Here is a 17,936-nt window from a genome sequence, read left to right as displayed (position 1 = left end):
TTTTTTTTCATATATTTTTTATTGTAATTAATAGAAGGGTTACATTATATTCACCAGATAGAAGGTGCGTCACATACATTGATAACCTTTCTCATGTCATGGTCCCCATTTCCCTCCCCCCTCCCCCTGCCACTCATGTTGTTTTCCCCTTCATTTGTGTGTGTGTGTGCGCGCACGCGCGCGTGTGCACGCACATGAGTGTGTATGTAGGCTGTTACTAGGGCTTGAATTCAGGGCTTTCTTGTACACAGTTGTGCTCTACCTCTTGAAACATGCCTCCTGCCCAACTTTTTTTGCCAATCCTGGGCTTGAGCTCAGGGCCTGAGCACTGTACTTGGACTTTCTCAAGGCTAGAGCTCTACCACTTGAGCCTCAGCACCATTTCTGGCTTTTTTTTCTATGTATGTGGTACTCTTCATGCATGCTAGGCAAGCACTCTACCACTAGGCCAACATTCCGGCCCCCAACCTTTTTTTTTTGATAATCAGTGATAAAGTCTCACAGACTTTTCAGCTTGAGCTGACTTGAACCTTGATCCTCCAGCTCTCAGCTTCATGAGTAGTTAGGATTATATGCCTGAGCCTCTGGTACCTAATTTCTTGTTCTGCTAAACTTAATTTAGATACCTTTCCAAAAATACTTGTTCTAAAGCACAAGAATTGTTTGTATATGGTGTCTGTAATATAGGAGAGTGATTTTTGGTAGGTTGTTGGGCTTGAACTCTGGGCCTGGACATTGTCCCTGAGCTCTTCAGCTCAAATCTACCACCCTACCCCTTGAGCCACAGCACCAGTTCCAGTTTTCTGGTAGTTAATTGGACATAAAAGTCTCACAGACTTTAATGCACGGGACTGACTTTGAACCATAATGCTCAGATCTCAGCCTCCTGAGTAGCTAGGAGGACAAGCATGAGCCACCCACCGTACCTGGCACATGAATGGCTTTAATTTTTGCAGTCTACTGTGAATATAGATTAGCAAAGCACACACACACGAATACACATACACATACAATGAAATTAACAGTGGTCTAGAGTGTTTGAGTGATGTGGACTGAAGATAACACTGAAGTAAGTGAAGAACATCTTACTAGCAGTAGCCACTTAGAGGATTTTGGCTTATATTCTTAGAACAGTACTGTGCCTCTGAAACGTTTTCAGCAAGTTTATAGAGATAATAAAAGTCAGATCTTCCTATCTTAGCTTCCTACAGAGCTAGCATACAGCTACACACCACTACCCATTGGCCATAGTTCAAAAAAATGGATACTTGTGCCAGGCACTGGTGGTGCACACCTGTAATCTTAGCTACTCGGGGGGCTGAGATTTGAGAGTTTTAGTTTGAAGTCAACCCAGGCAGGAAAGTCCATGAGACTTCTATCTCTAGTTAATCATCAAAAAGCCAGAGGTAGATTTGTGAGCAAGAGGTAGAACCCTAACCTTGAGTGAAAAGAGCTCAGGGATAGCACCCAAGCCCTAAGTTCAAAAGTGCAGGATTGGCACAAAAAAAGAAAAAAAAAAGATACTTGCTTTTAACTACTATCCCAAACAAAATATAAAATACTTTCACCTCAAACTTTTCCTCTTAATTCTTTATGAACAGCCATTTTCCAACCGTCACCATAGACAATTACTGATTAATCATGATAGAAATCAAGATCCTAATCTAAGCTGTTGTAGAGCATCATACAAATGAAATTAGACAAAAAGTTCTCACTTGTATTTAACATCTGTGTTCAAACATTTTTGAGATTCATCTGTGCTATTTATTAATTGTTCTTTTTTTTTAGAACAAACTGAGCATAGATTTTTTTTAGTTTTTTTCTACATTTAGGTTATTATATCTTTGTATTACTTTGGTGACATATACTTTTATTTTTCTTCAGTAAGTACCAGGGAGTAGAATTTTGGTGTAAGGGAAGGTTGACTACTAGAATAAACTACCAAACCATTTCTCAGTCTGGTTGTACTATTTGACTGCTGAGAATATATGCAAGTCCTATTGATCCATTGCCTAACTAATATTGGCAGGCATGGTCCATCTTACTATTTTTGGCCATTTTAGTAAGTATTTGGTGGTATGCCATTGAGACATAATTTGTATTTTTTTTTTACCTAAATAAATGTTGGTTTTACATCTGACAAAATGTTTATTTTACAGTTGTTGGGTATAGGATTTTATAAATATCAGTAAGACCAGACCAGATTAAATTAGGTATTGTCCAAGTTCGTGTTTCTTTATTAATTTTTCTCTTTCATTACTTTCCCCCTTGTTTTTTTCCTCTGCAGTTTGGAGTGGTCAGCCATCATTGTGGATGAAGTACATAGAATCAAGAATCCAAAGGCAAGAGTAACAGAAGTTATGAAAGCTCTGCGTTGTAATGTCCGCATTGGCCTCACTGGGACCATTCTGCAGAACAGCATGAAGGAACTGTGGTGTGTTATGGACTGGTGAGCAAAGTTTTTTTTTAATATTGACTACATCTTTAATTTTTCAAATTTTATTCCTGTGGAGAAAAAAAAGCTAAATGGAGAAGTATTTATTTTCAAACATATAAAGCTGACTTTTTGTACTGCTTTTGATCCCCAAAACTAAAACTTAATTCTATCATCATTTTCAATTATAAAATTGCAGAACAGTCCTAAATAAATTGTTTTTGCTGTCATTAATCAGCAAGTGAAGGGAGATATTTCTTAGAAACAAAAAGAAGTGTTTGCCTTGTTAAATAATAAGGTTATAAAATTTTTCTTATTACTTTTTTAAAGGGCTGTGCCAGGACTTCTTGGAACCAGGATCTACTTCAAAAAACAATTTTCTGACCCAGTAGAACATGGTCAGAGACATACAGCGACAAAAAGAGAATTAGCTACTGGCCGAAAAGCCATGCAAAGGCTTGCGAAGAGGATGTCTGGCTGGTTTCTTAGGCGTACTAAGACTCTTATCAAGGATCAGTTGCCCAAGAAGGAAGACAGAGTAAGGGTTACATTTATGTGTATTAATTTTATCTCATTTTTTATTTTTGTGCTAAAATTTTGCCCTTTTTAAAGAGGAAGTCTTATCTCCTGTGGTATTTTATGATATAATTTTTTTCTTTATTCTTGGAAAGGGAGAAATGTCATATGGCAAATTTCAGGAAACCTAAGTTTTCCTTGCTAATCTGATAGCTAACAGGGTTATTGCTAGTGTATATGGTGACAAATACTATAGTTATGTCAGCTTAAAAGGAAGAAGGATTTATTATGGCTTGTAGCTATAACTCACCCCTATTGCTTTGGAAAGTGGACAACATAGTGGCAGCGAGTGCATAGTGAAAGAAAACTCTTACCTCATAGTGCTGGGAAGGCAAAAAGCAGACACAGTAACTCCTTCAAGGGCACATGCCTAGTGACCTAACTTTCTTCCACTAAACCCCAGATCCTAAAAGTTCATTTCCCACTGATGCCTAACACTGGTATCTAAGCCTTTTTTTTTTTTTCTGCCTGTCCTGGACCTTAGATTTGGGGCCTGAGCACTGTCCTTGAGCTTTCTCAAGGCTAGAGCTCTACTACTTTAGCCTCATTACCACTTCTGGCTTTTTTTTTCTATGCACGTGGTACCGAGGAATCGAACCCAGGTCTTCGTGAATGCTAGGCAAGCACTCTACCGCTAGGGCAAACTCCCTGCCGGACTAAGCCTTTAACATATGGCTTTTGGCTGGAAATTAATTGTACATTAAAACTAGTTTCTTCTCAGTATTTTTATATAATTTCCTTAAGAAAGCAGTTTCTCTAATCAGTTTTCTGTTCACATACAACACTGCTATACTATTTGCTATCTACCATCTAGTATATTCTTCATTGCCTTCATTCTAGTTATATGCCTAAAGTGGTTAAGAAGCTTTTAAGATTTTTTAATGTAAATTGCAGCTATATGAATTAGTTTTTTTGAATTTATAGCAAATTTACATTATTAGTTATTTTAAGAAAGTCTGAACTGACTTTTAAGAATATTTTCTTTTTGGTCAATTGTGAGGCTTGAATTCTGGGCCTGGGCACTGTCCCTGAGCTCTTCAGCTCAAGGCACCCTTGAGCCACAGTGCCACTTCTAGTTTTCTACTAGTTAATTAGAGATAAGCGTTTCATGGACTTTTAAAAAAAAGTGCCAGGCTGACTTTGAATCACGATCCTCAGATTCAGCTTTCTGAATAGGATTACAGGCGTGAGACATTGTGCCTGGCCAAGATTTTTTTATTTCATAGTTTTTCAGTCTTATAGCTGAGAAAATAGAGTAAGGATTCCTAGTCAATAGTCTTAGAAATAAGGGGAATCATATCAAATACTATATTAGTAAATTTTCTTCTGTGATAAAATACCTGAGGAAGTGGTACTGTGGCTCAAGGGGTAGGGTGGCAGTTTTGAGCTGAAGAGCTCAGGAATAGCACCCAGACCCAGAGTTCAAGCCCTACAACTGACCCAAAAAAGAACCAAAAATCAACCATAACAACAAAAAACCACCTGAGAGAACTACTTGAAGGAAGGCTTTATTTGGGATCATTGTCTCTTGGCTCCATATTTCTGAGGCAGAACATGGTGGCTGAGAAAGCCTGTGGCACAGAAACTTATTTGCCTCCTGAAGGAAAGGAAGCAGAAAGAAGGAGACAGGACAGGCCTAGGGACAAAATACCTCAGTGACTTGCCCCCAGTGACCTACTTCCTCTAGTGGGGCCTCCTCTGATGGTTTCTAAAACCACCTGTTAGGGATCTAGGTTTTATGGCAGATATTTCCTATTTAAGCCATAACAAATGTCCTCTTATCATAGGATATTCTATAGATTATTACTTTGAAAGGGTAGATTTAAAAGTATGATACTGATAGGCAGCTGGGGAACTTGATATATTATTTATTTGATATTTAAAGTGAAGATTGTATTGAGATACCTTATGAACTATTTTTTTAAATGCATGTATATTATTTATTTATTTGGAACACTAAAATTATAAATACATGAAGAGAAAATTGTACTTAGAGATTTAAAAATGAAAAACTATAGGCTTGAATAATGATTCTCCCACTTAAGTTTTATGATTTGGAGCAGTTTGTAAAAACTTGCTGAATTCGCAAAAACATGAATTTTTTTTTCATTTGATACATAAAAATAAGCCTATCTCACATTGTTGCTCTTAAGTGCATGATAAATAAAAAGGTTTAAGAAATGTTACTGTGTAAACAGCTCAAAATAGTCCCTAAGTTGTAATAATTGACTTTTACCTTCTGCATTTTCCTTGTTATTATATATATAATTTTATTCAAGGTGTGGGGTTGTCATTTTGCTTAATATTTTATAGACTTAAAAAAACTAGCATCTTATATCTGCTAAAATACATTTGCATTACTTACAATAATAGTATTTTGGTAATATATCTATACATTTTTTTAAGTAGATAACTTTTCTGTCTTGTTCCATTCTTCAGTGTCCTATTATGCTGTATTTAGTCTATGACTAGGGATACAGGTAGGAAAATTTTACTAATTTCCAGTTGTATTAAAACTATAGTCAAATGATCCTCTTTATAATGTAGTGACATGGTTTTATCATAGTTTCTTCTTGTCTTGAATTTGGGCACAAAAGAACAACTTGTGTTACTTTTACGTATATTTTCTTAATTCTTTTCTTATATAAAGCCTTAGAACTTCATAGCAAGATGTCAAATAAAAATAACTTTTCAGTAATATGGAGTTTTAAAATTTTTCTGAGTTTTCCAGATATTTTCAGGAGGTATTTATACAGTGGTTCTAAGATTCATTTTCTCTGATCAAGATTTTTCCTTTGTTCTAAACTTTTTAAGAATTTAATAGACTGATAGAGACCCTTTGAGAAAACCTGGAGTATTCTGAGAAAATAACATAAGTAATTCACATGTTTCTTTCTATTTCCTTTTAATTAAAACCAAAAACTCTGAGGTTAAAAATGCACTTATAATATTCATCATGTAGTGTAAGATGAGCAGGGAAGGAAATTGTGAGAAATTGTTGTAATGATGCACCAGAGGGGAAATTAGCTTGTGAGCAATTTTCAGTATTACAATTATTAAATCCATTGTACTTTATGATATTACTGCAAAAAATTACTAATCTTCATTTTACATTTTTTTCTTGTCAGATGGTTTATTGTTCTTTGACAGATTTCCAGAAAGCTGTCTATCAGACAGTGTTAGAAACAGAGGATGTGACTTTGATACTTCAGTCCTCTCAGCCCTGTACCTGCAACAGTGGCCGAAGAAGACGATACTGTTGCTATAAGGCAAGTAGTATATGTGCCCTTACTGCTTTGCTTTTCCTTATACTGCAATCTGTTTTATTGTCACCAAGTAGCACACAATAAGTGAACCTTTTCTCAGACACTTCTTTAATTCTAGAAACTAAAGGGGTTTGTTGTTGTTGTTGGTTATAAGATCTGAACTCAGGGCTAGAGCACTGACTTTGAGCATTTTTGCTCAGAGTTACTACCATTGGACCACTTTGAGCCACAGTGCTACGAATAACTAATTAGTGGTCAACTAAAGATAAGAGCCTAATGGACTTTCCTACACTATCAAATAGTGCCCACATATAAACTGTACTATTCAGATAGATATATTTTCAAGAAGTTACTTTATAAATGAAACTGCAATTTAATATCCTCTCTTTCAGAAATATCTAGGTCTAGTGAGGAAATTAATCATTATCTTTTACTATCAAAATAACTTACTATTTGATTTTAGGCTTAAATATTTTAAATTCTGATATCAAATACAGTGTCAGTTTAATAGAAATCATGCATTAGTGGAATGAAAAAAGCTTTCTTAGAAACAAAAATTCAACCAGTCATTGTTGACTCAAATCTTAGCTAACATCTAAAGATCTAAAGATCATGGTTCCAACCCAACTCCAGCAGACAAATTGGGGAGACCCTTATCTCCAGTTAAAACCATTTAAAAGACAGAGGTAGAGGTGAGGCTCAAGTGATAAAACACCAGCCTTGAGCAGATTCATTTGTATTTTTCTACTTTTTGTCAGTACTTCTTGCCCTTTTTTCACTTTTTTCTGTCATGTCACAGATACAGCTGTGTACACACAGCAATCCTAGTATGCATTTATTTAATTTGACATTTATTCTGCTTCAGTTGTTTTCCTGGGAGGTTCCACCCTTTTCCTCTAGCACATGAATGAGTCCTCCAGCTGTTAAGCTATTTTTTTTTAAACCTCTTCTCATTTTATGACAGCCCAGTGTACTAAAAAACCTGTAAACATGAATTTTTGGGTCTGAATAGTATTCTGCTGCCTCAGTTTTTTTCACTAGCACTCATAGCAACAATTCTGTCATTCTACCATGAAGATAAGTTCTAGGAAGACCTTCTGCCCTCTTTTAATGTCATTGCATTGTGTTTCTCCAGAAATGATTACACATTAGTGGTCCTTGAATAGTTTGAATTAATTGTTGGCCATTATTGTTTTAGAAGTCGTTGTGTTAATAGTAACTAGAAAATAAAAATTATTGTTAGCTGTATATATATTATGATAGAAGTAGTTATACATACATGCTATCCCTTTCTGATTTTATGTCATGTGTTGTGGTTACAGACCAATTCTCGTGGTGAAACAGTGAAAACCTTGTATCTCAGTTACCTTACAGTCCTGCAGAAGGTAGCCAACCATGTTGCACTGCTGCAAGCTGGTAGTACCTCCAAGCATCAGGTTTGTATTGGCCTTTTACATTTCCTTGTGATGTTATGATGTTACATATTTATTATTGACACTGATCTTTAGAATACAGTGTCTTACCTAGTATCCCTAAGTTCTTTTATATGAAATTTAGAGGGAAACTGACTTGTTCATTTTAAAATTTAGGTGGCTATGGGATGTACATCACTGGAAAAAACATGCCTTGCATATGCAAGTCCTAGCACTAAAGTAAAATAAAACTGTTAAAAAAAGTAAAATTTAGGTATTAAGAATATGACAGTTTTTGTGGTATATAAATTCTTTAATTAATTTACATAATTATTAATGTAGAGGTGATGTATAGAAGGCTTACAAGTACATGTGATCACTCTCTCCTAGTCCCTCACTCTCATCTCCACCCACAAATTGTATAGTTCACTTTCATCAGTGTACCTTTTCACCCGAGTTCTGTACCCTCCCCAACCCTTCTGAATACATTATACATAAGAAAAAAAGACAGACTCATCCAAAAATAAAGATTATAAACTAAAAAAGATGAAAAAGAAAAAGAAGAAAGGAGAGGGCCAGGAGCATAGCATGCCCAAAGTCCTGGGTTTAATTTCTTGGTACCACATACACAGAAACAGCCAGAAGTGCTGTGGCTCAAGTGGCAGAGTGCTAGCCTTGAGCATAAAGTGTCCAATGACAGTGCCCAGGCCTTGAGTTCAAGCCCCAGGACTAGGGAAAGAAAAAAGAAAAGAGTGGTCTCTTGTTTCCGTATCCTGGAGTTCATTTTGCTATCTAGATTATTTTATATAAATATAATGAGGGATTTAGGTATTGTGCCTCTGTATTTCTCATGTAAGAGTATCTTCTTTTGGTCTCACTGTGTGTGAGTATCTAGAATCCTATATGATATCCAGGTGTATTTTAGATACAATTTCCTCATATCAGAGAGAATATGCAATGCACATACGGTACTTTTTTCCCCCCTAGTCCTGGGTTTTGAACTCAGGGACTGGGCTCTGTCCCTGAGCTTCTCTGTGCTCAAGGCTAGTGCTCTACCATTTGAGCCATAGCCCCACCTCCGGTTTTTCCTGTTTATGTAGTGCTGAGGAATTGAACCCAGGGCTTCATGCATGGTAGGCAAGCACTCTACCACTAAGCCATATTCCCAGCTCTGGCACTTTTTTTTTTTAACCAATCCTGGGCTTGAGCTTAGGACCTGAGCACTGTCCTTGGACTTTCTCAAGGCTAGAGCTCTACCACTTGAGCCTCAACACCACTGCTGGCTTTTTTCTATGTATATGGTACCGAGGAATCGAACCCAGGTCTTCGTGGATGCTTGGCAAGCACTCTACCACTAGGCTAAACTCTTGGCCCTGCCTCTAATAATGTTTATATTTTTGTTTTCCTGGTATCCTTTGTTGTAATTATGAAGATATCCTGTTCAACTAATAATGTAACAAATTATGTTTAGCAAGTCTATTAGGTAAAGAGGAGAATAGTCTCTATGGTAATTATTAGGGCTGTTTCCCAAACTTGCAAAAATCAGTAATTTCCAATTTTAGGCTTAAAGATAATCATTTATTTTGGTTATTTCAATTGTATCTTCTGGAGCATGGCATAACTAAAAAATCTTGACTTTTATGTAATGATATTGTATTTTCCTTTTGTATTACAGTAATGCTACTTAAATACAATTTTGAAATTAAGAATTTATTACTCTGATTACTGTTATTTACTCTTGATTAGTGTTATTTACTCTTCAGGGAGTATTTGCCTCTTTGTTTTAGAAATCTTAAAAATAAAGTAATGATAAAAATTAGTAGCCATATCATTAACAATTCATCAAAGTTACATATTTTTAAAATACACATTAAGGTTTTCTGAATTATTTACCTGACTTAAGGCAAAATCTTCAAAGTAAATAAATATTCCTGTGAATAGAATTTTATCTTGTGAATGACTTCAGTTTATGGAAGTTTAAAATCTCTTTTGTTTTTACCTTTTCTTCAAGGAAACTCTTATCAAAAGGATATGTGATCAGGTGTTTTCCAGGTTCCCAGATTTTGTGCAGAAAAGCAAAAGTGCGGCCTTTGAAACACTTTCTGACCCTAAATACAGTGGAAAAATGAAGGTACATGCTCTTCTTTCAAGCTGACACAGAAAAATTATCCAATGGTACATCAGGAATACAAATTTTACCAGGTGCTCAGAAAAGTACCTATCTCAGAGGAGATTGTGGCTCTAAATAGCTGAAATAGTTTCTTTGTTCACTGTGTACACAGGTAGCTTCTCTGTAGCAGTTGTAGTAAACAAACTCCCCTTACTAATATACTAGACTTACACCTTCTTAAAATGTGTGCTGTTATCACATGTATCATGGCTCTCCTACTAAAATGTGTTAATGTTAAACAGGAGGATGAGGCAGAATTAGAGAAAGGAACTTCTTTAAGAGTTCATTTGGAGCTAGGCCTTCATGTCTATTCATTTGCTGCCTATTATTTTTGCTTACTGACTTCAGTTATAAGTTTGCAAGGGAACATTTGTTTTGTAGAGGAATGGTCCTATATAGTCATGCTACTCTTGGTAACCTATTACTCAAGGAGGAATGTGAAAAGCAAGTCTAAGTTCTCCAACCATGATCCAGGCCTCTGGGCATTGTCTTGACAGCAGCAGGATATGCTGACAGCCTTTAGCCTCCTTGTAACAAAAACAAGTTTACTTAACCCTTTCATAACTATCAAGTACCTTCATTTATTAATTCATGCTTTTTATAGAACTCTCCTCAACTTTCTGTTACACTTAAGGAAAAGGTAATTTTTTTTTCCTAAAGGAATAAAAAGGAAGTAATTCAAAATAGTCAGGTTTTGTTTTTTCTGGAAATATTTTTAGCAGTTAATCTAGATAAGCTCACCAGAGTTTAATTGTTTGGGACCTTTAAATTCAATGAAATAAAACACAACATAGAATTGTAGTTCTTCAGAGCCAAGCGTGGTAGCTCATGCCTGTAATCCTAGTTACTCAGGAGGCTTAGATCTGAGGATCACAGTTCAAACTCAGCCTGGGAAAGACTGTGAGACTCTTATCTCCAATTAACCACCAGAAAACCACTAAGTGCTGTGGCTCAGTGGATAGGGTGGTGGGTAGCCTTGAGGTGAAGATTTCAGGGACAGTGCCCAGGCCCAGGGGTAGGGGATAGCCTTGAGCTACAGAGTTCAATGACAGAGCCCAGGCCCCATAATTCAAGCCCATAACTGACCAAAAAAAAAAATGTAGCTCTTCAGGATTATTACATTAAACATTTAAATATTTTAAATAAACAGGTTTATATTAGTGAGAATTTCATGTAATATGTTACCACACAAATAATTCAAACCTAATATTTCCTAATAACAATAAATCTGTTTTATCCATTTTACCGAATTAAAGTTTTTTTTAATTGTATTTTATTGTCAGGATAAGGTATAGAGAGGTTACAGTTACATTATTTCTTGAACCTTGATACACCTTCTTATGTTTAGTCTCCCTTTCCCTTCCCCCACCCCCTCCCAATCATCTTGTTTTCTGCCTTCCCTATTTCAAATAAACAAATAAATGTATATATGATATACCAGGTAACAAAGTCAGATAAAGTAACCACATTAGATTAACCATAAGTGGAAAAAGAGAGAAAAGAGCTGCACATAGTACATTAAGAATAACAATCATAAATATAAACCTTTTGTTTCTATTACTCAGAGTTCATTTCATTTAGTCTCATCCTGTATGACCATTGTGTACATAGCTTTTGAGGTATTATGATCCTCTGCTAGGAGAATCCTAGATGTGTACTAAATATTACAAATGAGGGAAGCCATGGAACCTATGCTCCTTTGAGTCTGGCTTGCTTCACTTAATATGTTTTCCAAGTCTTTCCATTTCCTTATGAATGGTGCTATGTCATTCTTTCTGATGGCAGCCTAGAATTCCATTGTATATAAGTACCACATCTTCTTGATCCTTTCATCTACTGAGGGGCATCTGGGTTGGTTCCATATCTTAGCTAAGGTAAATAATGCTGCAATTAACATTATTGTGCTAGTAAGTTTAGTATGCCCTTGTTTCTGGACATTTGGGTAAATGCCAAGGAGGGGGATTGCTAGATCATAGTGGAGCTCTATGTTTAGTCTTTTGAGGAATCACCATACTGCTTTGCAGAGTGGTTGAATGAATTTACACTCCCATCAACAGTATAGTAGTGAGCCTTCCTGGCCACATCCCTGCCAACATCTGTTGTTATTAGATTTCTTGATAATGGCCATTCTAAATGGAGTGAGGTAGAATCTCAAAGTTGTTTTGATTTGCATTGAATTAAAGTTTTTAAACTGTGAAAATCTTAATTACTTTAGAACTGAGCACTTATCTCCTCAGTTAAACCAATTGAATGTTTCTGGAAATCATGGCTTCCTTTGAAAATTGCCTTACCAACTACTCTTCATTTAAATTTTATTCTTTGCGACTTTTCCCCAAATTTACCTCTTAAAATGAAATAGTTCAGGAATTCTTCCTTTATATTTTTATATATCTATTTAAGAATGTATTTTAAAACAAACTTTTAATCAAATATCTAGAAATAATAGTGTCCAATTAAGATAATGAGGAGATTTTAATCTTTATTCAATTGTTAGAAGGAAGAAAAATTGTTATTAATATACACACAAATAATAGGTTTTACCTTTTTAATGTTTATATTATAATGACATTAACAGGAGAAAGTATGAGGAAAGTGTAGAGTGAAAACAGAAATGCACTTTCCACTCAGTTCTACAAAACAAAGCAAAAGCTGTCAATTAAAAAAACATGATGTTGGGGCCGGGAGTTTGGCCTAGTGGTAGAATGCTTGCCTAGCATGCACGAGGACCCGGGTTCAATTCCTTGGTACCACATACATAGAAAAAAGCCGGAAGTGGTGCTGAGGCTCAAGTGGTAGAGTGCTAGCCTTGAGAAAGTCCAAGGACAGTGCTCAGGCCCTGAGCCCAAGCCCGGGACTGGCAAAATAAAAATAAAAAAAAAAAATGATGTCTTCAGACACTGGTGGCTCAGGCCTGTAATTCTAACTATTCAGGAGGTTGAGACCCCAGAGGATCTCTATTTGAGGTAAACTCTGAGTAGAAAAGACCTTAAGACTGTCTCCAAAATAACCAGGAGAAAACCAGTATAGAAGTGTGGCTCAAGTGGTAGAGTGCCAACCAAGCAAGCAGCCAAGTGAACATGAGGCCCTAAGTTTACCCCAGTGCCAAATAAATAAATAAATAACTAAAATAAGTGTATTGGAGAATGATGAAAGTTAAAAGGAGAATGCATCAATCAAGATACATTAAATGTATAAACTGATTTGTTGAATGGTAACCACTTTGTATAACTACTAAAGATGTCATACTGGATATCATTTCTCTGTTCCCTCTGTGGATTGCTTTTCCATGGCATTTGAGAGCTCATTGCCAGATGTGGGAATGCCTGTTTAAAAATAACAGTATTTCTTGGGTGTACATGGCCTTGGACTTTCAGAAAAACAAAACAAAACAATAACAACAAAAAAAACCCCAAAGCCGTGGAGCAGGTTATTGGCATTTTGAGGTCAAAATTCATTCTGGAAGTTGGAGCTTACTATAAATAGAGAAGCAATGGGTAGAAAATGAGAATAGGTGTATATTTCACTGACTATTCTTAAGAAAATAAATGGTAAGATATATAGTCTCTAGATTTCATGACATGTAGCTAGTGACAATTGGAATACTTTCTAAAAGGTATGCTGCTCTATAATTTTATCTATTTAAGTGCAACCCATAAAATTAAAATGCGTCCTTGTTATTAAAGCCAGATGAGATGAAATATGTCTTTCAGTACTTTACCTCCTTATTGATTAATAACATATAATGTACTATCTAATGCTTTATTCCTCAATCTTAGAAAAAATAAGTGAACTAGCATTGCATTAAAAATAAGTTTTAAGAAATTCTCTGATAATGGTTCCATTTATCAAGTGTATTCTTTATGGAGCTGGTTCGCTAATGTTTTTCAATTCATTCCCAGGTTCTTCAGCAGCTTTTAAGTCATTTCAGAAAAAACAGAGATAAAGTTCTTCTCTTCTCCTTCTCCACCAAGGTGAGTTCCATCCTAAGTATATTTTCACTTTGCCAGCCCTAGTTCCCCATCTAAAAAAAATGAATGATTGATTTTTTAAAAAATAAGATTGACAAATATTAAAAATCCCATTTCACAATCATGGAAAGAAGTGAAAGAAATATTTATTTTCATTTCAGTTTTGTGTGTTGGGAATTAAACAAAGGACCTTGCCTATACTATAAGCAGTCTGCCACTTAACTGCACTCCTAGACCCCCAAATATTTATTGCTTTTGAAATGATAAAAAAATAAATTGTGGAAGCAGAAAATATGACTTAGTGGTAGAGTGCTTGCCTAGCATGCATGAGGCTCTGGGTTCAATTCCTCTTTAATATATATATATATGCATATATATTATAATAACTTTTTAAAAAATTATGATCCAGACAATGGTGGTCCACACTTGTAATTCTAGATTCTCAGGAGTCTGAGATCTAAAACTTGAGGTTCATATCCAGCACAAACAAGAAAGGCCTTGCATCTCTGCTCTCCAGTTAACCAACAAAAAGCCATAAGTGGAGGTGTGGCTCAAGTGGTAGAATGCCATGCTTGAGTGTAAAAGCTGAAGGATAAAGTCCAGGTCCTCAGTTCAAGCCCTAGTACAGGCATGTGCATGTGTGCTCATGTGTGCTCGCTCACGAGCGCATATACACACACACACACACACACCCAGTTGTAAACACAACCAATGCTGACTAAATCTAATCTCCAATAGTCAATGCTTAATAAGTCTAACCTCTGTAGTAGAATGAGTCCTCTTAACACAAAATGCATGTTTTCTTTTTCCTGTCTTTCTCCAGCTGCTTGATGTGTTGCAGCAGTACTGTGAGGCCTCTGGGCTTGACTACAGGCGACTTGATGGAAGTACAAAGTCAGAAGAAAGACTCAAGGTCGTGAAAGAGTTTAACAGTACACATGACATCAACATTTGTCTTGTCTCTACCATGTAAGAAAATAAAACTTGAGAGCTTGACTTTTATCTGTTCTTTTAGATTTAAGGTAATTAAAAAAACTACTGCTAGATTCATTTTCAATGGAAAAATATGTGTTGTTTTATTTTATATAACATTAAGAAAGTATACATGTTTCTAAAAATAATAATGGATTTGATTTTTTGCATAATTTTTTTCTGATATTCTTTATCATCACTGAATTTAGCTTATGAAGGTTTTTTCAATATAATAATTTAAAAAATAAACTTTGCTTCCTAGAAATTTTCTGTGTGAGGCCAGGAGTTTGGCCTGGTAGTAAGAGTGCTTGCCTAGCATGCATGAAAACCTGGATTCAATTCCTTGGTACCACATACATAGAAAAAGCCGGAAGTAGTGCTGTGGCTCATGTAGAGTTCTAACCTTGAGAAAGCCCAAGGCCCTGAATTCAAGTCCCAGGAATGGCAAAAAAAAAAAAAAAAAAAAAGAAGAAGAGAGAAAAAGGAAGAAATTTTCTGTGGTTGTGTTTTGACTCATGTCCTGTGTTTAGAACTTCAGGACTTCTTTTTTCTTCTTTTTAAAGAATTTTCTGACCCTAAAGTCTGTTTTAATTCTATGAAATCTTGTATTTTTAAAATTATCTCTTAAACAGTTCTACAAAAGGATTTCAATTCAGCATGAGTATACTGCATCACTCAGGCGTCTTACTCATTGGATGAGTGAAAATTCTTGTAGCAGCAGGCTGAGCTCACTCAGGGAGTACTAAAGCTTGCCCCATCTCTACCCAGTTAGGTGACCATAAATAGATTATTCTAATTCCTGTCTATGAATCTCTGTTCACAAGAAATCACACACTTTAGAGAGAGATTTAAATCAATATAAATATCTGGGTGAGAAGATTTCCTTTTTGGTGGTGGGGATAAGTAATCCATAATTTTGAAAGCCATATAGTAAAGATAGATTTACTCCCACAGTCTTTCAAAAATAATTTCAAGGGGCTTAAAAAAGTAAATATATTAGCTGGGACACAAGTGACTCGTGACCTATAATCCCCACTACTCAGGAGGCTGAGAGATGAAGATTATGGTTCAAAGCCATCCCAGGCAGGAAGGGCCGCGAGGCTCTTACCCCCGATTAATCACCAGAAAACTGGACATCGCACTGTGGTTCTAAGTGTTATAGTACTAGTCTTGAGTGAAAAGGTGCCCAGGCCTTGAGTTCAAGCCCCACAACTGACAAAAAGTATAAAAACAAAAACAAATGTATTTACTTGGATAGTGGAAACAGGAGGATTGTGAATTCAAAGTCAGTCTGAGTTACATAAGGTATTCCAGGCCACACTGCCAACATAGTAAGACCCTGGCTTTGAAAAGGAAAAGAAAACAATCATATGTAAAATGCACAGAGTAAGAATTAAACGAGAGTAGAGTGTTGGTGGCACATGCGTATAATCTCATCTACTCAGAAAGCTAGATGGGACAGACAAATCCGAGAGATTCATCTCCAACTACCAAAAGTCAGAAGTAGAACTATGGCTCCAGTTGTAGAATCCTAGCCTCGAGCAAAAATGCTAAGGGGTAGCACCCAGGTTGAGTTCAAGCCCTAGCACTGGCATTACAAAAAAAGAAAAGTCAGGATATAAGTTCATTTAAAATAAAAAAATAATGGGGCTAGGTGTGCCTAGTGGTACGGTGCTTGCCTAGCATGCACGAAGACCTGGGTTCCACTCCTTGATATCACATACATTGAAAAAGCTGAAAGTTGTGGTATGAATCAAGTAGTAAAGTGCTAGACTTGAGTAAACCCAATGATAATGCCCAGGTCCTGAGTTTATATTCTTTTTTTTTTTTTGGTCAGTCGTGGGGCTTGGACTCTGGACCTGGGCACTGTCCCTGAAGTCTTCAGCTCAAGGGTACTGCCCAACCCCTTGAGCCACAGTGCCACTCCCAGTTTTCTAGTGGTTAATTGGAGATAAGAGTCTCATGATCTTTAGTGCCTGAGCTGGATTTGAACCAGATCTCAGCCTCCTGAGTAGCTAGGATTACAGGCATGAGCAACCATGCCCAGCTTGAGTTTATATTCTTACATTTTCTCTACTTTTGAGTTCTCCATGTTTTGATGACCTTCCTCTAAGATCCTGTGATCCTATGGTCTCAATCTAGAGGACTTGTTTCCTTGACATGAGAATGTACGGTTAGTAAAGACTTGTCTCTATTGGATCTTTTATTTGAATCTTATGGCTTCTGCACTCTTGGTTTGTCCTCATTGTTTTCCCAGAAAATTTCAAGTAACCTTGTAAGCTAGGATGTATAGAAAGTAAACTTTCTGTATCCTTGAATACAGAAAATATCCCTTAGGATACCTCCTCATTGAATTCATACTCTGACAAGCTATAGAATTCCAGATTGAAAACAATTTCCTCTCAAATCTTTGAAGGCATTACAGCATTGTCTTTTTGTGTTTAGTATTGCTAAATAGATGTCTGATACCAATCTGACTTTCATTTTGCTTTGGGAACTCTTCAGAGTTTTTCTTCATCTGTATTCTGGTAAAATTTCACAATGATATTTGAGTCTTAGTGTGGGTCTTTGTTCATCTGGTTTGCCAGGCACAGTCTGAAGCCTTATATTCTTTTTCGAATTGAGAAAATGCTCTTATTGTCTCCTTACAATGCTTTCCTTTTCTTCTGTTTTCTGTGTTCTCTTTTGCATGTTAACTCATCAAGCTTTAGCATTCTCATGCTAATTCTTTTTCAGTCTTACTGTTTAAGTGGTAATTCTTTGTCATTAGCCCTATATGAACAGAACAACAGGTTAGAAAGTGGGCTTGTGAGGAGTAGTATTATTAAAAAAATTACTCCAGAAATGAGGTATAAGGATCTTTCTTTGCTGATGCAAGCTTTACCTCTGCTTTAATTCACTTAGACTTCATTTGTAATTTCAGAATACATTAGAAGATTGCTACCTCAACTCACCGAGACCTTCTCTGTGGTTCATATAGAGTATCTGCAACAAGTTCATACATGTCTTTGCCATCAAGGTTTATTAGGTAGATGTACCTACCTTTAACTTAACACTTGTTTGGTGTCTAAACCCCATATACTTACTCTAAATTATCCTTGATATGGGATTTGGTTTTTATTTTTTTGTTGTTCTTTA

The 17,936-nt window shown here is 36.0% G+C and overlaps 1 protein-coding gene across 2 annotated transcripts in view; it reads left to right on the top strand.

The window, feature by feature from the left end:
- Positions 1–17,936, top strand: part of Ercc6l2 (ERCC excision repair 6 like 2) — an 82,381-nt gene that overhangs the window by 14,410 nt on the left and 50,035 nt on the right. For both annotated transcript variants that reach the window (XM_090329490.1, XM_090329491.1), the window contains exons 5-11: positions 2,288–2,449; positions 2,765–2,972; positions 6,139–6,279; positions 7,599–7,712; positions 9,700–9,819; positions 13,758–13,829; positions 14,650–14,795. In XM_090329490.1, the coding sequence (XP_090185616.1) occupies positions 2,288–2,449; positions 2,765–2,972; positions 6,139–6,279; positions 7,599–7,712; positions 9,700–9,819; positions 13,758–13,829; positions 14,650–14,795 (963 nt within the window). The remainder of the gene's footprint in view (positions 1–2,287; positions 2,450–2,764; positions 2,973–6,138; positions 6,280–7,598; positions 7,713–9,699; positions 9,820–13,757; positions 13,830–14,649; positions 14,796–17,936) is intronic.

This window comes from Megascapheus bottae, chromosome 3, assembly GCF_031878675.1.
Source record: "Megascapheus bottae isolate mThoBot1 chromosome 3, mThoBot2.hap1, whole genome shotgun sequence".
NCBI lineage: Eukaryota > Metazoa > Chordata > Mammalia > Rodentia > Geomyidae > Megascapheus > Megascapheus bottae.
This window is presented reverse-complemented; position numbering and strand designations above follow the sequence as displayed.